This window comes from Betta splendens, chromosome 17 (genome assembly GCF_900634795.4).
Source record: "Betta splendens chromosome 17, fBetSpl5.4, whole genome shotgun sequence".
Classification (NCBI taxonomy): domain Eukaryota; kingdom Metazoa; phylum Chordata; class Actinopteri; order Anabantiformes; family Osphronemidae; genus Betta; species Betta splendens.
This window is the reverse complement of record NC_040897.2, coordinates 12,303,663-12,325,118: the sequence shown is the minus strand read 5'-3', so window position 1 is coordinate 12,325,118 and position 21,456 is coordinate 12,303,663. Positions and strand designations below refer to the sequence as shown.

At 42.2% G+C, this 21,456-nt stretch overlaps 3 protein-coding genes across 3 annotated transcripts; all 3 read right to left on the bottom strand.

Annotated features, from left to right (window-relative positions):
* Positions 1 to 236: 236 nt before the first annotated feature.
* On the bottom strand, positions 237 to 7,411 carry LOC114844263 (nicastrin-like). The gene is given in 23 exon segments (XM_055503730.1): positions 237 to 1,310; positions 1,433 to 1,645; positions 1,958 to 2,121; positions 2,286 to 2,373; positions 2,602 to 2,700; positions 2,827 to 2,929; positions 3,017 to 3,186; positions 3,270 to 3,347; positions 3,569 to 3,673; positions 3,766 to 3,918; positions 4,348 to 4,463; positions 4,614 to 4,749; positions 4,751 to 4,756; positions 5,312 to 5,359; positions 5,361 to 5,381; positions 5,383 to 5,433; positions 5,435 to 5,460; positions 5,636 to 5,663; positions 5,666 to 5,759; positions 6,035 to 6,158; positions 6,391 to 6,492; positions 7,286 to 7,363; positions 7,366 to 7,411. Coding segments are annotated over 23 exon segments (2,157 nt in total). The 5' UTR covers positions 7,397 to 7,411; the 3' UTR covers positions 237 to 1,187.
* Positions 7,412 to 7,726: 315 nt separating this feature from the next.
* Positions 7,727 to 17,228, bottom strand: LOC114844262 (COPI coat complex subunit alpha). Its single transcript, XM_029131481.3, has 30 exons — positions 17,026 to 17,228; positions 16,592 to 16,705; positions 16,432 to 16,505; positions 16,112 to 16,192; positions 15,948 to 16,024; positions 15,742 to 15,851; positions 14,118 to 14,227; positions 13,884 to 13,983; positions 13,483 to 13,701; positions 13,218 to 13,368; positions 13,060 to 13,126; positions 12,905 to 12,980; positions 12,683 to 12,765; positions 12,343 to 12,568; positions 12,097 to 12,235; positions 11,743 to 11,905; positions 11,518 to 11,664; positions 11,205 to 11,394; positions 11,029 to 11,124; positions 10,819 to 10,907; positions 10,534 to 10,657; positions 10,282 to 10,371; positions 10,075 to 10,178; positions 9,751 to 9,897; positions 9,524 to 9,664; positions 9,200 to 9,382; positions 8,832 to 8,942; positions 8,524 to 8,685; positions 8,245 to 8,439; positions 7,727 to 8,093 (listed from the first exon to the last, which is right to left on the bottom strand). The coding sequence occupies exons 1-30, from the start codon at positions 17,063 to 17,065 to the stop codon at positions 8,034 to 8,036; spliced, it is 3,669 nt and encodes a 1,222-aa protein (XP_028987314.1). The 5' UTR covers positions 17,066 to 17,228; the 3' UTR covers positions 7,727 to 8,033.
* Positions 17,229 to 17,691: 463 nt separating this feature from the next.
* Positions 17,692 to 21,367, bottom strand: pex19 (peroxisomal biogenesis factor 19). The gene is made up of 8 exons (XM_029132751.3): positions 21,228 to 21,367; positions 20,798 to 20,886; positions 20,358 to 20,520; positions 20,168 to 20,253; positions 19,909 to 20,079; positions 19,659 to 19,829; positions 19,390 to 19,434; positions 17,692 to 19,123 (listed from the first exon to the last, which is right to left on the bottom strand). Exons 1-8 carry the CDS (start codon positions 21,289 to 21,291, stop codon positions 19,037 to 19,039), a joined length of 876 nt encoding a protein of 291 aa, XP_028988584.1. The 5' UTR covers positions 21,292 to 21,367; the 3' UTR covers positions 17,692 to 19,036.
* Between the last annotated feature and the right edge of the window lie 89 nt (positions 21,368 to 21,456).

Below are 21,456 nucleotides of genomic sequence, written 5' to 3'. Positions count from 1 at the left end.
AGGTACCACGTACTTGGTTTTAAAAAATGAAATCACTCAAGAAGCTTGTGTTGTTAGAAATTTCTACTACATCAGGAGTCTGAATACTTCTTCCACAAATGGTGCTAGTCTATACGGGAGAGTTGGAAAATATAAAATGTAGCAGCAATCGATGTAAAACAGTAGCAGAGTCTCCTCAGGTTTTTTAAGTGCTCAATGACTTTCTATTTTTTTTAAAACTGCTGTTAAAGAAAACCTGGAAAATGACTGTTTATTTCATCATCAAGCCATCACAATTTGTCATCCATCCAGCCATCTATGGAAATTAAACCTGCCGCTTACAGTTACAATTTTTCAGACATTATCAGGAAAGAAAGAAACATTGTGAAAAAGCTGTGAACCTAAAAACATGCAGAGTTCCATATGTTCCTCTCACTGGACCCAATAGATTTGTCAGTTGATTGATAAAAGTGCTTGTCAACAACACCAGACTCACAATTTGTGAATTACAGTGAGTGAACACGCTGATCTACGTTAACTGTAGTTGTATGTTCACTGGGATCAAAGAGTATAAAGTGATTTTTTTAGTCTTTCCTCTTTTACCTGGAGCTTATCAAAACACTTCAACGCTCGTTTATAATTCTGCAAAACCTTAAACATTTACTATTGTTCACTGACTCAAAGTGGTTGCGTATCAATGGAACGACTGATAAGTTAAAGACGGCTACAGTATTGAACAAACACTGCAATCCTTCATATGCACTCAGACTGATCGTTAACACTGATTCATACACTCTTATACACGCGCCACACACACACACCACACACCATAATGCTCACTGCTTAGTGTCTATCCCTTAACACAGTAAACCAAACAGTCTTTGACAATAAAAAGGGAAAACAACAATAAGCTAAAACAAAAGAAATATAAACACCTTTTCCACTGGCAGCACTGCTGTTGCCTGACCAGCGTTTTCTGACCCTGATGAGTCCAGATCCATCCGGGTCAATCCAGTCCGTTCCAGTCCAGTCATCATGTCGAGCCTCACCTTAGTGAGTCCATAAACACCGAGTCGTCGTCTGCTAACCTGTCTGTGTACCTGCTCATGGTATGTGTTGAAGAACAGACCCGGTCCATGTACGGTTGGGATAGAAGTGGTAGTAGTTGTAGTTGTAATAGTGGTTGTGGGCCTGTCTTTTCGCGTGGGTCAGTAGGTGGCGGTGGCGGGTTCCCTTCCTGAGCTAAAGAGGATTTCGGCCTTCGAGCTCATGAAGTACGTCAGGATGAGGGAAGTTAGCAGCACGCCAAAGCCCACGCCAAGGGTCAACATCTGGAGAAGGAAGAGGAAGATTTACTGCTTTGCATTATTCCCTAATATCCCACCTCTAAAAAATATCTAAAGTCACCTCAACATTTTTTAAGAACTTTGTGTTGAGGGAAGCGAACGCTTACCTCCAGATCATGACTTGCTACCAGGAATATGCGTCCGCTGATGGGCTTCCACCTGGACTCTGTCCACGTCGAGTACTCTGTGGAGGTGTACTGTCGCAGTTCAAAGGCCGGGGACATCGCTTTGGACAGTCGAACAGTGGAGCGGACACAGAAGCCTTGTCTGGTAGTGCTGTTGGGAGGCGCCGCGCCCTGAACCCAAAGGTAGTAGTACAACTGAGGGAAGGGAAAAAAGACAGAGTGAAGGACGGGGAAATGAGAACATCAGGTTTTGATTAATGGAACCAAAGGTCAGCTAATGTTCTTTCTTAATACCAACAATAATTATGTACTTATGACATAACCTAACTACTATTACTTAATTATTTATCCTAACAATTTCATTGTTAACATATTAACGGATTTAGAATTGTGTGTGATAGAAGCCATGTTTTACATTAAATCTAAAAAAATTAATTAAATAAATGTAAGATGAATGGTAGTGGCTTTAGATGTTGTTGCTATTGTTGTGAATAGCATGAGTCTTACATGTTTGCTCTCTTTGTCGTCTTCATTTACTTTCTGGTCTCTACAGTTGTCCTGTGTGGCGTTGACAGTGATGCCCGTCAGGTTAGCCAGAATGTACTGGACCAGAAAAGTGGGTTCGCTCTGCTGGAGGCCAACGCCAATATAAAGGTTTGTGGGCCTGTTGGCTGATGGACAGAGAGCAGAAGGTAAAAACTGCCATTTGCGGGGAAACCAAGAGTGAATAAGTCCAAGCATAAACCATAGAGTAGGAATTATTTTCCTACTCTATAGTTATATAATATATATATATTTTTCTTTTTATCTAGTTAAAAAGGCATTTCAAACATACTCAGATGACTTGCATGGCTTGGGCTCATTATTTGTTGCAACCAGGAGTTATTGGACTGAACAAGAAAGCTGTAGAGGATCTGGGTCACCTGAAAAGACAAAATAAAAAAAAAAGTATAATTAGGTCTTAATCAAAACACCATCATTCAGACATTATCAATTAAATGAAATAGAAGTGGACATTCTCCATTTGTCAAGTGTAGGTGCCCACAGACAACAACAGTTGTAAACAAAAGGGAAAACAAAACAAAAGGAGATTTAAAACACAAAACACAAAAAAGCTGCAACGCATGAAGCTTCAATAATCAGAGTCATACGATTTGAGGATCTGCGTTAATGCGGCTCAGCTGGGTTTCAGCTCCTCCTGCCTGGATGTACAACGCTCGTGCCACCACAGTTGCCACCTCAGCCAGAGCCTGACAGAAGCACAGGGGAAACACATGGTTTTGCCAACAGTAAATGAATGGTGATGCCATTGTTCTATACATATATTTAAGAAAAAAAAGGATATTTCTATTTAATGTGAAAATTAAAAGTGGAACCTTTGCAGTGTCAGTAATATGTTCCAGCTGCTCCTCTTGGGTCATGTTTGGTGGATAAGACATGTTCAGGTATTCTGCGTTATCGTACATGCTCTCGTAGAAGCTACACACAGAGGAAAGACTTAAGTTAATAAACTCCATGATTATTAATCAGAAGGTGCAGTCCTGTAGCTTGTGAGACCCCCATCACCTGTTGGTGAAGGCCGACTTGTGATCCTCAATAACGACTCCAGGGATCGGGCGAGCTCGCAGGAAACGCTGGAAGGACGAGGGTGGGAGCGGCTGGGAGACATCAGGCTCGTTTACGGAGACATTTAAACTTTTGGCAGCTGACATCACATTTTTGACAAGAGTGTCCACCTAAAAAAACATCGTAGGAAACCCAAACTGTTATACTGTATATTCACACACAAGTATTGAATAGAATCTTTATCCACGCAAACCTCTGCATCGACACTGGCGTTCCTCCGCGACACGGGATCTGAGTGAAGCCACAGCTTGGAGCTGGTATGAAGTCCCACCTGTGGCGCGAAAATCCAGTCAGTACACAAAATGTATGGTTATTGTAGCATTAAAGTAATAAAAGGACACCTTTAGTTTGTCTACACCATAACTTGCTCAGTGAGAGCACCGACAGAAAATATTAGTAGGCATCAGACCTAAATAAATATTTGTATAAAGTGGGATGTTGTTCATGATGGTTCCACTTCAACCTGTGGTACCTGCTCATGCATTTACCCACCTGTCCAATCTCCAGCACAGAGTGAACATTATCTAGGTCTAAAGGAAACTCTTTGTTCTCCATGTCATAAACCATCCTTGAACTGCCGATGTAGTCAAAGGTTTCCTGGGGTCAAATAAAAGAATGAAGTCACATAAAAAAAAGCACATTCATCATGTTTTAGCATAAAAGGTGAAAACCGCAACACATAAACTGACCCCTTGGAAGAAGGTGTAGAGGATGTTGCGGCCAAGTTGGGCGTCCTGGGCGGGTTCGCGTAGAGCATGAGCAGCCGCCAGCAGGGTTACGAACCCGGAGACTCCGCTCTCTGCCCCTGGAGCAATGTCAAAGAAGAAAGATCTGCTGTCCATCTGAGGAGAGACGAACAGATGTTGAAGTAAGAAGCCCATTTCTGTTGTTATACAGCAGACTGTGGTCCCTATCACATACGCACTACAGTCTGTCTCCAGACTGTTTTGGCCACTGCATAGAGACTGTAATCCTTACCCCCAACACCTTTGCACAGCAACTCCCAGAGGCAGAACACCCTTTACAAAAACAATGTAACGCAACCTCTGTACAGAACTGCAGATGCAGAGTGAGAACAGAAAAGTCCCCTAGGCTGCATTTTCACGTTCATTTTAGTGTTTTGTTTCCATAGCTCTTATTTTCAAGAACAGCAAAAGCAGAACAGTGAGTGGACAGATTGTAACTTGAACACATGGCTTTACTTTAACTGGAAATCAGGTCTATTTTATCAGTTTAGATAAAAGACAAAGTGCTTTTTGTGGCCAGCTCACCCTCGCTGCAGCAATGACCACACTCTCCTGCTCCTTGTGGCCTTTGGCTGTGTTGTTAATAGGCCTGGTGGACGCCCAAATATTCATGTCACTCAATGGGTCACACACCATGTCTGAAGAGAGACATGAAAGGGAAAAATGTTCCATTTCTTTTCTTTTAAAGTTGTGTAGCCATATTATTGCAACTCAATTTACACCTTTCATCTCGAGACAAAAAAATAGTTGTTTGCAAGCTCATATTTATTGATTGCTGCGTAAGTACCTTGGGTGGAGGCTGAAGTTGATGTCATTCCTTCTCATGCATGTGGCTGTGTTGGTGACAGCAGACATGTGCGAGTAGAGCTGCATGGCACACAGTGGATACTGAGGAGCGCTGCCGTTCACAACGTGGTTATGATCGAAAGTAACACTGTGAACAGTGGGAAGGATTTGTGCATATTACATACATATATATACAACAGATAGTCAGTCAATGAAAACACTGTAGTCTTTCAGGGAATCACAAATAGCTGTCAACAAGTTTTAACTGGATGCAGCTCCTCCCTCAGGGGCACACAGGCAGGTCTGGGCACAGTAAGGCTGTAACCGCCATGTCTGGCTCTTCTGCATATATGCATGTCTGTTTCCATTGTGCATAGACCATGTCTAATGTATGCTATGCTCAAGAAATGTGTATATCTGTGACATCAATATGAATAATGTTTGTCTAAGTTCTTTTCTTATTTAACACAGAAAACTATGAATTATTAAAACTATATATACACACACATATAATGATTTATAAAATCTGATCTCAACAGAACATTTCCCACATAAACATGATCTTCGGAACAGACGAAAGATTTTGCTGGTATCATTGCTGAGCTTCTACTTGCTGAGCTGCTGATCTTAGTTCAGAATCTCCAATTGAGATAGGCGATTCAAAGCAGAATGACAAAATAAGAGCTTTTTCAGTGATGTTTACCTGTCGTATGAGCTGAGTTTCATTATCATCTTTCATTGAGAAGATGGGGGAAGTCAAACTCCTCATAGGAATAAACCGTTTCCCAGGGGGTTCCACACTGTTACATTACAGTGTGCCATGGTTTGGATCGTATTTCTCTGAATAAACACCTGAGGGGAAGCACAGAGAGTTTGTAGGTGTATTCTAGATGAGTCTGCTATTTATTACAGTAAATGTGCTATGAGAAATATCAGTGATTTTAAAACTAGTTACATACCAAGTATCATAAACTATAAGTGGTTTGTGAACACTGAGGCATGTGCCTCAGCACGTTTTAGCACCCACCTGTGTTTTCGTTGGGGCAGGTGGTGTGTGAGGAGAGAAGCCCACAGCTGGGTTTGTGTTTGGTGCTACAACCGCAACGCCAGCGACCCTGCTGGAGCTACTCTTCAACTTCATCATGACAGAACTGACGAGCCGACAGGAGACACGAGGCAGGGAAAATGATACAGGTACAAATACACAGCAGACATGGCGTTAAAACGTGGCTCTGGTTTCTTCCCTTAGGGATAGTCAGGTAGAATTCCATGACTTCTGTTTAATGTATTATATGTCAAAACTCTCTATAACTGAAGTATAGCCAATAACTTTAAATAAAATAAGTTTCCAAAAATATCTATGGTAAACGTAATACACATACACACACAACCCTGCAACCTGCAGAGTGAGACATGGAGACTGTACCTGGTAAAGAGTGAATACTCCAGTATAACCATATATGGAGGATTGGGACCAGAGCGCAGGACCCAGTCCAGGTTTTCTTCTGACTGGAGCACATGCAGCACACCCACATTACCACTCAGAGAGGCTGAAAGACAAGAGAGGCCATTAAATATCAGTGCTGGTGGGTCCTTGAGGTTCACCTACCGATGTGTGTCCACTGTGATGAAAAATAAAAATGTAACAGGTATTTATTCGCAGAAAAAGTGTGTTTTATCTAAACTTGTGTGCTTTCATCTTCTTAAACCAAAGATTCATCACAAACAGGCTGAAGGTCAGGAGAAACAATCAGCATTACATTACTCTGTTACTTTACTCACACTGGCAGCCTATTTGATGTGTAGCATTGAGGAGTCGCACACATGGGACAGTGTAATTGAGTTTAACATAAATCTTCTTTTCTACAGAATTACAGCTGACACCTGCAAGAAAGAAGAAAACATTGTAAGAAATACACAAGGGGCATTTCATTACTGGATATTGACAAAGAAAACATATATTGTATATTAATATTATTAAAAGCAAAACTATAGTATGAGTTTCAAACCTTATTTCAAAATGTCTTATCAATACACTGCAGCTCTGCTCACACTGAAACCCTGTATGTAGCTAGTAAACTACTTGTTAATCCTTATGCCCTTGATTAATGGCTTCCTAAAATCAGAGTTAGGCAGAAGTGAAAATAAACCCGTCTGTTCTCAAACAGCAGCTGTGGCGCGTCACCTGTAGACAAACGCCCTAAGGACCTGGTAAACGGTTAAAGTGAGCTCTTTCCAGTTGGCTGAAACTGAATTGCTGGATATTAACTGAGTTTGTAGAGAACTGAGCCCCTTCGGCGGCCGCAGCGGGGAAATCACGAGCGGTCACGTTGATGCCGAGCGGCTCACATCAGGAGACTTAACTAATGTGTGACAACCTCTGCGAAAAGTAATACAGATGCACAGCATAACTGATTTGTGGTCATTTAACAATTTCTGAATTATAATATGTGTTTGGGTATGTTACAACGCCAGTCTCCATTGTTTAAGTCGAGTGAAACCCGGTGTCAGTGAAGAATAAAGGCGCCCCGGCAGCAGCTAACGCTGCCTAGCTTAGCATTCGGCTAGCTCCCAGCACAAAGAAGTCAGCCAAGCTAGCAGTCTCACTCAAAAACAGTCTCTCGTCATAACCGAATCAGTGAACACCCACGCCCAGCATCGTTACAAAGCCACTTACCCACGAAAAAATAACAAACTAGCAAATTAAGCAGCCATTTGTTCGACTGCAAATCCATCTTCCTGGTTCGAAAAGCAGAAACACAACAGGAAGTGTTGACATGGGAAACATCCGGGTACCGCTCGGTGTCCGCTCCCCTGAAAGAGGACGGACTCCGGTTGAAAACACACCACTTATAAATGCCGGTGTAAAAACAACCCCAAGTTATTAAAAAATGCGCTTCCATTCAGATAAAGCAATGTCCGTCGTACATTTTATCCTAATGAAAAAAAGTCATGTCATTCAAAGGATGACTCATGTTTGGACTCATGACGCTGCTGAATCATCCCTGTAGTGAACTTTGACTGATGCTCCACTGAATTATATTACACACACACACACACACACACACACACACACAGAATAGTTAAAAGCCCAGCCACAAAACTCCACACTCTGAACTCTGTTCACAAAGAAGTGTTTTTATTTCCCTCAGATACACAACATTTCTGGTGATTTTTAATTATTCATCTCATACATGTCAGAAAGAAGAGAAAACAGTTACAGCTCTAATTAAGCCACAGCACAGATGACGGAGCAGCAGATACAATAAAAAGCCTATTGACCATTGGTATATGGATAATTAAAAGGATTACATTGGGGTTAACGCCTATGTGAGCAAACATATATATTTCTATTTTATTTCTGTATTTCTTTCCAACAGTTGTTGAATTTCTTGGATGTGTTTGCTGAAGATTTTCTTGTCCTCTTAACGGAACTGAAGAGGACTCACACGCAGACCGATAACATCCTTACCGATCTCTGTTACCTAGCCAATGAAGAAAGATTGACGATTACAAGAAATAAACACTTGAATTTCATGTGTATATCATATTCTGTGCTGTTATTGTATACTGTTCATACAAATTTTAACTGCATCAACTTTACTAATGTAAATTTCATCATGCTGAAGAACCTACCTGGGTGACCCTGCAGATCTGGCCTTTGTACGTAGGACAGTAGCAGGCTCCAGACAGAGGGCACTTCTCTACAGGGCGTCCACGGTACAGAGGGACAAAAGAGGCAGCGCACAGATCGAATGGATTGTGGGGGTCGTAGTTCAGTTGGTGGGCATCTGTCAAGGTCTTCTCACAAGCTGCCAAAATCTTGCGGGTCTGATTGACAGGAGGAAATGTAACACACGATTAGAAAACAGTGTGTTCTGTAAAATTCAGTGTGGTAAATGTTGCACAACCTACCTGCTGTGCAACATCTGGCTTTGGCCCCAGCTCAAGCAGGCGTCGTGCAAAGCCAGCAGCGGTCTTGAAGTTACGCAGTTTGAAGAAGAGGTTCAGAGCTGTGCGCAACACCAGCACCATGTGAACGGGCTGGAGATTACAGTGAGTGAAGTAAGCAGCCATCTGTAAGAAAAAAAGTAAAAGGTTAAAAAAAAAATTTGATTTTAGGATTAAAGTAGATAACACAATCACTAAAGTGTAAGCGTTAGTGAACACCGACTTAAACGAACAGGTTCGACACTAAAAGAAGTCAAAACATAAATCGTTACCTCACACAGCCTCTTCTGCTGTTCCAACGTGTCTTTAGGCAACTTCTTTCTCTCAGTCTCCATGCTCAGGCCCACTATGTACTCTTTGCAAATTGTGATCAGCTGTTGGGCCTGAAAAACAAATTCCAGTCTCACATCTGTGTAATGCAAGCTAATTTACAAAAATTCTAATTCCTAAATGTAAGTACACATGTAGTACATGACTATACTGATGTGTATGATGGAAAACTAATTTATTGCATTTATTCAAACTTGAGAACTAAGCAAAAACATGACAGTGTTAGCACAAACCCAGGCTTTCATGTTTCTTTTAACTATACCTAAACTTTAAAAAAGGTGAAGCTATTCTAAGCAGGGCATGTTCTCACCTCTGCAATTTCCTGCTTGTTATCAACCACCAGCAGAGGTATAGACAGCAGGATGGCTCTGAAGCGCTCCACAGCCTCTTCAAAACGCCCAGAAGTGGTCAGCTGGTAGCACTGCTGCAAGCGGGAAATGAGGTCGGAGAGACGCAGACCCACTGCGGGCAGTCCCTGCTTCGCACCACAGTCCTGAGAAAAAAATAAATTTTTAAGTCGTAGGAATAGGAGGATATAAAGTTGATGTTTACTTTAAAACAGAATAACTAACACCAGCACACATTCTAAAAACGAATAGTAATATGTTGTTTAGACCAAGACCAACGACTATACCTTCCAGTTCCTCTGGGGATGGCCGCGCAGGCAGGGCAGCGAAGGCAGCGCCAGGTAACACGTGCGCCCCCTGGACAGTGTCTGCATGAAGAGCGACTTGTAGGGGCCAAAGTTCACAACTCCCACCTGGTCATGGAGCAGCTGCAGTACAGAAATGTCAGTACAATGTGTGACTAAACAGTCATAGGAATTAAAAGAAACAAGAAAATACATCAAACTGTACACACTCTCATAGCAGTTTCAAATGAGCCAGCCAGGATGTGGTCCACAGGCAACTGCGAGTTGTTGCACCACATCTGAGTTGGACTCATTCCCTTTGTTGGTGGGACGAAGAAGCCGTCCTCTGCTCCTCCAGCTGCACCAGCCGGAATGTCCTGTGAATATAGAGACGGTAGCTGAGCACAACAGTAACTCTATAAAACGTTTAATTTGAAAAGAAAATCAAGAGTGAAGTTGAAATATGAATTTAGTTACTAAAAATGTGTCAAGACCTGTCCTATATATAACATTAGTCCAAATATTTCTTCATAAACTTATTTAGGTTTTCTCACCAGCTCTGGAGGAAGGTCCAGGTCTTCCTCCACCTCCCAGCCACCTCCCTCATCCTTTGCTACTCCTTCATCTCCTAATCCTTCCTGGGCATCCATGAAGCCATCTGATCGACACAGGAAATATAAATATTTCACACAGTGTTGTATTATGGATAATACAGTTCTCTGTATTGACTGAAAGTTACTATACTTTTTGATTTCATTTACCATCATCCAGCTGAAGCTCTGCATCGTCTCCCCAGCCCTCTCCCCCTGAAGTATCCATGTCCAGGTCTGCAGCCATTTGACCTGCCTTCCCTACAATTGAAAACCATTGTTCTTATCACAGTGTCAAGTGTCAATTCGAAGGCCAAATATTCCCCAAGCAAATCTCTCATCTCTCAACTCAGGAACACACTGTGCATTTGAGCACAGTAGGGTGATTATGCAGATGTGCATCTGTCTAAGCTAATCACTCACCCTTTGCTGCAATGGCTCCCTCAAAGAAGCCCTTTGATACAGTGAGCAGAGGCCAGTTGGTGTCCAGAGGGTTAACTGGTGGTGGGGGCTGCAGCAGCTGTGCATTAGGATCAACCTCTGGCACCTGGGAGAAACAATGTTAAAAAGGATATTATTAAAATTATGTATTTAATGATAAGTAGAACATCTAATCTAAAATAGCTAATATAAAAAAAAAAAAAAAAAAAAAAAAAAAAAAAAAAAACTTAGGTGGACTTATAAACTCAGATCATGGTCTCAACATACCGTCTCCTTTTCCAAGTCAAAGGTCTCCTTCAGTGCCTCAGCTTCCTCATCCAGACCATGTGTGGCTGCAGTCAGGTAAGCCAGAGACTCTGCAAACATGCACTCAATTGGTTACACATGTTGGCTTCTTACAAAGGCACAAACCGAGCTGCAATGTGAAGTGTGCAGGTTTAGAATGGTTGTATTAATAGTGGACGCAAAAAAACGTACTTTGTCCACAGTTCTTTAAGATGCGAACCCTCTCGCTGACGTCTCCCAGGTAGAGGGCTGCCTGGTAGTGACCGCTCATGTCCTTCCTGATCTCAGCTACAGACACAGATATTAAATGTAAGTGACACTCAAGATGAAGTCAGAACAACAGAGTCATTACAGACTCCGTTGCTTACCGATCTTCATCATCTTGCGAAGTTTGGCCAGGTTGCCCGTGATGAGGTAAAGGAAGGTGAGCTTGTCAAAGTTCTTGGTCCTCTGGTAGCACATTTCCACAACCTGGTGGTGACCCTGCAGCAGTGCTGCCTCACCAAGACGCTCCCAGCAGCTGCGCTCATCCAGGGCCTTTGCTGCCTCCAGTGCCACCTGAAGTGTGGATAAAAGCAATGAAAGGTTTAATTATCCTGAAACATCACAAAATATCAAAAAAAAAACAAAACAAAACAAAAAAAAAAAAAAAACGTGGCAACTTGTTTAATGGCAGTTCACCTCAATGTTGCCGCACTCCAGAGCCAGGCTAAAGCGAGTCTTCTCATCCTTGACGAAGTGCAGCGCCACCTCAGGGTAGCCCTTCTTCTGCAGGTAGGCAATGATGGACTGGCCAACTAGCTTGGCATTACGCACCATGTGAAGTACCTGGAAGTGACATATGCATGAGGTCAGAACTAGAATTTACCAACCAAAGTCTAAAGTGACACATTATCACGTACAGACCTCATCATATTTACGGTTCACCAGGGCCAGTTTGAAGCGGTACTCTGTGGGGTCAATGGTGAGGACGCGGGGCCTGCACTCTCTGTCCAAGCAGTAGACACTATTTCCTCTCACTCGGGTCACATAGATAGGCAGATCCAAGGTCCTGATGATGCCATGATCACTGCAGGGACAAAATAAAAGAAACATGCATGCAAAAAGTAAAGTCTCTGCAGTAAAAGAAACTTTAACAAACTTTAGAACCAATTCAGTGCTGTATACCATTATGATAGTTGTTTAACAACTATTCCTCAAATGCTTTACGTCTGTGCATTATTAAAAAAATAACTGAAATAACAGTAGATAAGCACATACCCGGAGGTCAGAGCGTATTTGATGTGGTTGGAAGTGGTATAGATGAAGACACCACTCTCGTCCCAGGATCCACTCTTTACTCTGATGTTTTCGTGAATGTTGCACAGGCTCTCCAGTTTGCGGTTGCAGATCATAATGGCTGCAGAACGAGAAGCAAATTTAGACTCGAGCTTTTAAATAACAGAAGAATTTCAACTGAGCACTCAAACAAACCAATAGTTGCAGCTATCTGTCTTATCTACTCACCGTGTTTAGCCAGCAGAGCCACGTGGCTAGTGTCTGCACTCCACACCACATACTTGACCTTGGCAATCTTGACGGTTGCCAAAGAGCGTTTCTGTTGCACATCAAACAGCGTGACGCCGTCAGCATCGCGCAGCAGCAGGGAGCCTGTCCCGGCGTAGAAGATTTCCTCACAGCTCGGCACCTGAACTTTCTTCACAATTTCATTCTTTAGGTTCTTGATCAGAAGCTGCAAAGGAACGGTAAGGTGACATCAGCTACCAGCAGTACAAGTACTACTACAACTACTCTGTACTCCTGTAACTATGGTTCCCTAGTATGAAAATCCTGCATTCGGACTTACAGAGTGCATTCGGTCCAGGACAGCAAATCTGTTCCTGGCCACCCAGACCGCTGTCAGACCAGAAGACCTTTTCCCTTCTGGTGCTGAAAATGAATGAGTCTAATTAACAACTTATAAAGCTATACAAAACAAGTGCAATTATAGAAGTAGAATAAGTGATATTCAACTACACACTATAAGTATGACAAAGCAAACGGTTCAGTTTAGTGAGGTTTTCTTTACCATCAGGGTTCTGAGAATCACTTTCTTTGGGAATCGAGTACAGATCGTAGGTGCTGTTCTCCAGGTTTGTGGCCCTCTGCAGGTTGCAATGAATATTACATCAAAAACATGGAACAACTTTCATTTCTGTAAATACAGTGTTGAGTGCTACGTACAGTGCAGAGCAGGACAGCATTCTCAGCAGGGTTGTAAGACATGCTGAACACTGGGAATTTAGACCCACTGAGATAAAAGAAGAAAAAAAGTCATTTAACCCTGTTGAACAAATGTTTCAGAATGCAATACCTGCACTGCTGGTCACAACCACTTGTACCTGCGCAGCTGCATGACAGCAGTGTCCTTGCTGCTGTTGAAGTCCAACTGACGGAGGAAACGATCCTTAACGTAGTACAGCATGTTTCCATGTACGGCGTATGCCGGGCGCTCACGCTCCAGCTTGAACACAATCATGCCGCTATCATGACCTGAAAAACACAGAACATTTAGTACAGACTCACATTTTTAGGAAAAAAAAAATCACTATAATAAAACAGACACTGGCTTTGAAGGGACAGGGGTCCAGACCAGATAGCACCCACCAGCAGCAAAGAGGTTGAGGTTTGGGTGAGCCCCCAGAACCCAAAAGCGATCATGGTCACGGCGGAAGGTCTGCACACCGGTCCTTTTGGACATATCCCACACTCGGATACTCTTGTCCTCAGAGTTGGACAGGATGAGCTCCTGCCTTGGGTGGAAGACGGCACAGGACACGTTGTTGTAGTGACCACGGCAGGTATCCAGCTCCCATGCTTTGGACTCTGGGCAGAAGAACAACAACCAGTTTGAAGATAGTATTTAATTCCATATTAGTTATTATGTTATAGATTCTCCAGCTTTATATTCCCAACATTAACCTATTGACACTGAGGTTGCTATTTTTTTGAAAGGGTGATTTTTAACAACTTTGACTCAGGTTCCTGTGTCTTTTAAAATTACTCACCATTCATTCTCCAGATCTTGACCTGTCTGTCATCAGCTCCAGACACGATGAGGGGCATGCTGGGGTGGAAGGCCGCCCAGTTGACCCCTCGGTCGTGACCCTTGAGACAGAAGCACAACATCAAAGTCACAAATCCATCAAATATATCAACACTGGGGAAATTAACTCTTGCCTAAATAATGCTAACAAATTATTATAATTTCAATCTGGTAATATTTAATAAAAACAACTCACCTCAAGGACATGTTTGACTACAGCGTCAGAGGCACCAAACAAGTCAACACCTGTGATGCCACGCACATCAGTCTCCACAGCGCCCGGAGACAGGTTCTTCTTCCTCAGACCTGGAACCAACATTCAGAGCACCATGTGCAAGCGGGAGCCATGTTTATGATACACAGGGCACAACCACAGTAGAGGAGAGGAAAAAGAACATGAAAAGTAAGATACAAATTATGACACTTTAAAACAGAGCAATACAATGAACAAAATGAAGCAGGAAGGGCAACTGCTGGACTGTTGAACACACATCAAGCTGAAACACACCAACACAACCTCTGTTCTCTCCAAACCACTGCCAATTTGAGTCTGGAAACAATCATAGCAGGAGAACTGTTGATTGGGTTAATGAATCACTGACATACAGATGAAAAATCACAAATACCCATGAACTGATTGGAACAAGATTAGAAATTAGCCCCCAGACTCAAATCAGGAGGGGAAAATGATCATTGAGAAAACAAAGCTTGTACTCGTGATTCCCGCCCAGTAAAATTTTGTGGTGAACAGACAGTTCAACAGCATGAAGAGATGAAGGGGAAATGGCACTAGGAACCCATGTGCAAGTGTGGATGTTTCCAGGGAGAGCATGAGGAAAGGACACGGAAGAGCATGTGGGCTTGGCTGATGAGGGTAAGGTGGGTGGTGGCTGGGGGGTTGGATGTCAGGAACATGAGTTTGGCTTTCTTAGAGGCTTGTGCAGCTTTCTGTGATTGTTTGTGTCAGAGTTAGCAGATTTTGACATAGTGTCATATGTCATAGTTAAGGGTTAGGAATTATGAATGTTAATGTTATGATTATGGATTTATGAAATATAAACAGTTTTATATTTCATGGAATATTTTAAGTAAACAGCCATGCAAGTGTCCCCATGCTAGGGGTATTATGACATTGTAGTAGTACTGAAGAGTGTAAAATCCTTCAGCTAGATAGTAGCAGCTATTAGTCTTACTGTATATGATTTACTGAAAGTGTAAAAGTAATGGTGTTAAAACAGCAGTAGCTTCCTAAAATACATGCGGAAGTGAAAAGTGAGCATTCCTTTAAAGCTGAATAGAGGTTGCGACATATAACATGGAGAGTAAACCATTAAAACTGCACACTGCTATGTTATTTAGGATCATGCTCAGTGATAGAAAATGTGAATGGAAAGAGGTTACAGCTTTATCATATGCATGTCCATGTGTAAGAAAATAGATGTCAGAACATTCATGGTTTACTTCATGAGAAAGCAAACAGATAAAAATACAGAGCAAGAGAGACCACCAAAGTTTAGAAGCATGCAGACACAGACAAACACCTATCCAACCTATGAAGGTCCTGTATTGTAACCCTTAAGACTTATGTACAGCCTTTATTTACTAACTAAACTATTCATTTTCCCCTGTCTTTGTCTGAAGAAGTGTTTCTGCCAACAGCTGACAAAGATTTGTTCTCTACAACAAACACAGGAAGTACTGGAGACTAGGGACCTGACACTGATCCTGTTCCTTCTTTTTCCAAGTTCTTTCTACCACTAGACCCCCCACCCCTTCAACCTAGCCCACTATCCTCTGGTCCACTGTCCCCAGGCCCTCACCAGAGATATCCCATACTCGCACAGTCTGGTCCAGACTGGCTGACACCACCAAGTCCTCAGAAGGATGGAACTGGGCACACATCACATAGTGATTATGTCCAGTCAGCACACTGCAGGAAAGAAAAGGGAGAATGAAATATACTCAAAAAAATGAATACACAGGTCATTCGCTTACATTTAATTTGATCCAACACAGTGCCTCTTACCAGACACAGGTTCTAGACTGCCAGTTCCAGATACGAATGGTCTGGTCATCTGACGCACTGAGAATCCATGGGTACTCCTACAGAAAAAATAGTTACAAATTAATGGTTGGTGACTCTACTGTGAAACAAAACAAGATGTAGTTTCCAGGGGCAGAATAACTTACATGGTGAAAGAAGGTGGTTCTTATGTAATCTAGGTGCCCTAGGAGAGTGAAGAGGCAGCGTCTTAGCTTGTAGTTCCACACCTGGGGGACAAGAGGAATATTTACACATGCACAAAACTATCATAAGACATTTAGGACAAATAACACAATAAAGCATAAGACATTATTAAGACACAAATCTATGCTTAAGTGAAAGTTTCTTTGTTATTGCCTCATTCAAATTGATAGTTCTTCCAGTTGTTATAACCACTTAGCAAAAGAGATTTAAGTCGCTCATGTTGGACAGACTCTAGATGAGTTTTAACAAACAGCAGTCTCACCTTTATTTTGTAGTCGTCTCCTCCAGACACAAACAGAGGCTGCTGCTTATGAAAATCAATTCCTCTGACGGGACCTGCAGGCACAGACATCCGTCACATGTGGTGCCCATTAATAACACAGTGTTGAAGCAGACAGAACGCTGAAGCACACCAGCCTCACCATCATGCTCGTCAAACTTGTCAATCAGCGTGCACATCCGATAGTCCCACAGCTGGATGACTCCGTTGTGCAAACTTGCAAGAACCCATGGCCGTTTAGGGTGGAAACTCAGGCCTGAGGTGTTAAACAGTGGGTGGATCAGTTATCTCATAGCAGCACTTAAGATACACACATAGACTTTAGAGGACGAGGAAGGTACGTAGTGTACCAGCCGATCAAGTGTTTGTGCGTAATGATTTAATACATTATGTTGCGTTAGCTAGCTTTAGCGGGAAACCGCTAACGATGGTTTAGCAACAACAATATGTGATTGACAGGACCTGCCACCAAAGAATATTAGCGTACGTTTATTTTTTACAGTCAATTTGGAAAGCTATATCGCGTTAGCTAGCTAACGTTAGCCCCTATGCTAAATGCAGCTGGCAAACACTTACCTTTAACACGAGCCGACTTCGTTTCAAATTTGGTTAGCATCGTCACTGGGCAGTTGTGGTCGTAATTCTACTACTGCGGCAAAACAAAACTCCACGCGAAGCTTTAGAATATATAAAGTACTAAAGAGAAGTTGCTTCAAGCGGCCCGTTCGCCTTCGCCCATTTAGCTGATTCTCCTTTTCCTGACACGTAGCTAGTCTTGTCTTCCGGCTGCGAACAATAAAGTTGTGAGTAAGGCGTCGACGCGGAAAGCTCCACGGCGATAATGCATAGAAATAGGAGGTACAGAACTGCTCTGACATAAGCCTTGGTTATCGCATTTTATCAGAACTACTCTAAATTGAATATTTCTACACGGCTTTTTTCATTAAATATGTAGCAACTAAAACCTTGACATATGTCGTCTAAATTATTTTTTCTAATCTCTACTGTACCTAAATACTGTGTAAGATACCTTTACTTAAATTATGTATTTAATTTTTAACTAGATCTCTGACCTAGTGCACACGCACATAAATAAATTAGAATAGTGCATGTGAATTATTCCAGTAAGAAGATAATTTAATTGAAATAATTTTCAAAACAGCAGCAATACTTTAAATATAAACTTATTGGAAGATCAACCTCTGCCCTCTAAACCTAGTGACCAATAAGACACAATACGACTAACTTGCAATTATTTTATTTCATATATTTACAAACAAAATAGTGTGATAAAACAGGCTGTATATTCTAACGGTGCTTTGGGCGTTTGGGTTGTGCCCTGAGAGTTGCAACCTCCCTTTTTCTGGACCTCCACAGCAGCCTCCCCTCTGGTGTGTTCGATGTAAATCTGATCTCTGTTCAGTGCATGGATGATTGAATCCTTTCACAGCGGTACCCCTTTATTATACAGTTATATTATCAGCTCATGGCAATGTGATTTCCAGACCTCCCTTTGTAGCAGCTGGTGGAAAGGGGCCACTGCAGTAAACAAACCCACAAACCAGACTGTCAATGCCTTATCAGCACGTAAGCATGAACTTTACGCGCGTTCCCTTCTCATGTGACACAATGTGATGTTCAGTACTTTGTCTGACATGTCTGAAAAGAACAATGCATGTTTTAGTAGAGGACACAGCACACAGGTTCATGCCGGCAGATGGTAAACACTACTGAATACCACAACAAAGAAATCATCATTCTGCATATTGGGAATCACGAGGGAAGTGTTTGGCAGGAACTCAACACTGTAATAAATCTTTGTAATCACAGGTAATCATCTTAATCACTTCAAACCAAACACCTGGAAAAGGGGAATGACACTTAACTAAATCTGTTAAATTAACTAGATAAATTAGAGCAATTGCTGGAAACTCTACTCTTTTTAATACCTTAAATAATGAGCAAACGCACACTCGTCTTTTTTAGTTTCTTACTTGTTAAATTGTTAACTCGTTGAGGTCAAACCCTGTATAGCAGTTCAGAAACAGGCTTGTGTGTTTAAGTTCAATGAAATATCATTTATCACTAGCTTGAAGTGAACTTTTGATGATCTTATGCTTAGGTCAATGAAAGTAGAATCAACTTGAGGACATTTTCCAAAGGCACTATTTATACCCGTGCAGTGGTCTGATCATTTACCACAAGGCTAAACAGTATTAAATAAAACACCTAAGAAAACTGGCAGTGCTACTTTTGTTTTGTTTTTTAAAAAGACTGCTAAAACTAATCTATGAAGGATGTGTGGCAACTGCTGAAAAAATAATGTAAATTTGTTGCGCATTCAATGATTTTACAAAGAACAGTGGGTGTTTGTGCACGGTTCCTGTTGGATTTCAGTCTTCCTCATGTTGTTCTTCGCATCTTCACGCCGTCTACCTCTGGGGGGAAAATGTGTAGAAGGGTTTGGTCACATTTCGGCCAGACTGCCCCTTCACACTCTCATCCTTCCCTCAGTTCTTCTTTATTGCTGATGCACACAGAGTGACCCTCCGGCTCAAATGATGGAATGGACCACGCTGCTTCCTCCTCACATGATGGAGCACTGCTCTGCTGCCCCTGACCCAGACCCTCCTGGGAGATTGAGTGAATCCATGTCAAAGTTAAATCCTGGAGGCTGGAAAAGAAAGAGGACAATAGTGTCAGCATGCAGGACATGTTTTATCTCAGTCTGGGCTTAGTAAATCATGTTAGTTTTGATCTGGCAAGACTAAATATATATGCTCCAAGAAAAAACAGACATTCCAATTAAACCTTATAGTTTTCTAAAATACTATCATGACAAATGAATGCCACTCAATATTTCATTATATACTTTCCCACTAAACACAGCAGAGTTATACACTAAGGTCATATAAACACATAAAAAAACTGAAAACTTACCGCATCACCTGCTAACTCTTTAGGTGGCTGGCCAAGGTCTTGCAGCTGTAAAATTAATATTTACATAGTTATTCACATTACCACTGGATCAGTACTACAGTTTGAGGGTTTCTTCTAAAATAAAAACACTTCTGCCTGCACTTTTAGTAATATGCCATTAAATGCAATGGAGTCCAAAGAAAAGTACAATGTTGTGAAATTACATTAAATTAAATTATTAAGACCCCCACACACTTATTCCTTCACGACTAATGATTTTAGACACCCACCTGTTGCATCAGGTCCATGATCCTCTCAAATGTGCTCTCTTTATCCCCTGCCTCTTCATCCTCCTTTTCAAAGTGCTTGCAGATCTCTCCCATGAGTTTGGACTGCTTTTCATAGCGCTGGTAGTCATCTGAGCTAAGGCTTGGCTTGTTGGCATCCAACCACTCTGGGTACTGTGAGGGTGACTCACAGTTAGTACAAATACTTAATGCAAACTACAAGCTAGTATAGCTCCTTTAAAAAGAGGCAAACCTTTGTGGTAATCTCTTTGAGAGATGGATAAAGCACTTCCTTAGAAAGAAGATTCTGCATGATGGACTGCATGATGGGCAAAATATTGCCTTCATCACTTCCTTCACCACCCTCTTCTAATCCCAGACCTTCCAGAGCCTTGACAAGATCATCACCCGCTAGTCCAGTGGACTGTGAGAAACAGTACAGAACACATCCTATCAGAAAATGGTTCCGCATTCACATCCAACAGAATCAGAAAAGGGCTGACTTTACCTACCTGCAAGTTGTCTGCATTTTTGGCCAGGCCACGAAGGGTTTCTTTAAGACAGGAGGTGAATTCCTGCTGGGAGGCTGTGTCAGTGCCTAGTGACATATTACACAGCTCTAGCTCTAGTGACACGCGTAGATAATAAAAACAATACAGTGAGGAACACATGACAAATTTATAGTTATAGTGCAGACCTTACCAACTTTGCCCGCAGCTTCTGACAGTTTTTGAAAATGCTCCAGTAACTCTGGCTCCTCTTGAGCCAGCTCTGTCATGGCCTTCTCCCACTCCTCCTTGGCTTGAGTTGCCATTTCCCCCTCGAAGAGAGTCTCAAAGAGCTTGCAGTCCTCGAGGAGGGGTGGCTGCGAAGGATACACAAAAAATACATGAAGTATTTATTTTGTTTCTAACCTGCTGTTATAACTGTACTGTTATTTTTCACCCAACTAATTTTTCACCACAAGGCAAATTTTTTGTCTAACACAACAAGACAAACACAACAGTGGTCTAATACCGATCCTAGTAAAGGCGCCTGTAACTTAGAACAGATGAATGCAAATATTTATCTGGGATACTAAAGAGCTTGTCTCAATGAGGTGTATAGAACACACATACTGTACGGTTTCCACACATACGGACCTTGTCTGTCCCACTGGTGGCTGAGGAGGATGCAGCTGCAGGCTCAGGGGCCGGAGGGGCCACTGTCTTGTCAAAGTCATCCAGTGCACCTCAAAACAGAAAGAAAACCGTGTCAGACAGTATACACGCAAGAGAGCTGTCATCTAAAGGTGAGAAATCACTAATAATTCACTTATGATCGTCATTTCCCAATTAAATTCACAATGTCCACTTCGTTAGATGTACTCGTGACTCCCCTGTCAAAGAAAACTTCAGGCAACCGTGTCGATATTTGGGACTTAAGCGAGATCCCACCGAGCACATACTGTACTGCTAGTAATGTAATGCTAGCTAACCGCTGTCAGTCAGCGGAAGAGGGCCATATTTCATCGCCGTTATAACACCACAGCAATCACGCAGGTTAGTGCGTTCACTCAGCGTCAGCCCTTACTGTCCAGCAACTCGTCCAGCTCCGCATCGTGCCCAGTGGCCGAGTCTCCTGCTCCCGACGCCATGACGCTACCTTCTGCAAACAACTACCCAGCAGGTCGCTGGAAAATGACGTTCGAGTGGTGGAAATGTCGCAGAGCCTATGACGTCACACTACCGGTAGTTTAATCCGTCGCCCTCTGGTGGCAGCGTTAAAACCTGGACAATAAAAAACAAACTGCCAAACGCAA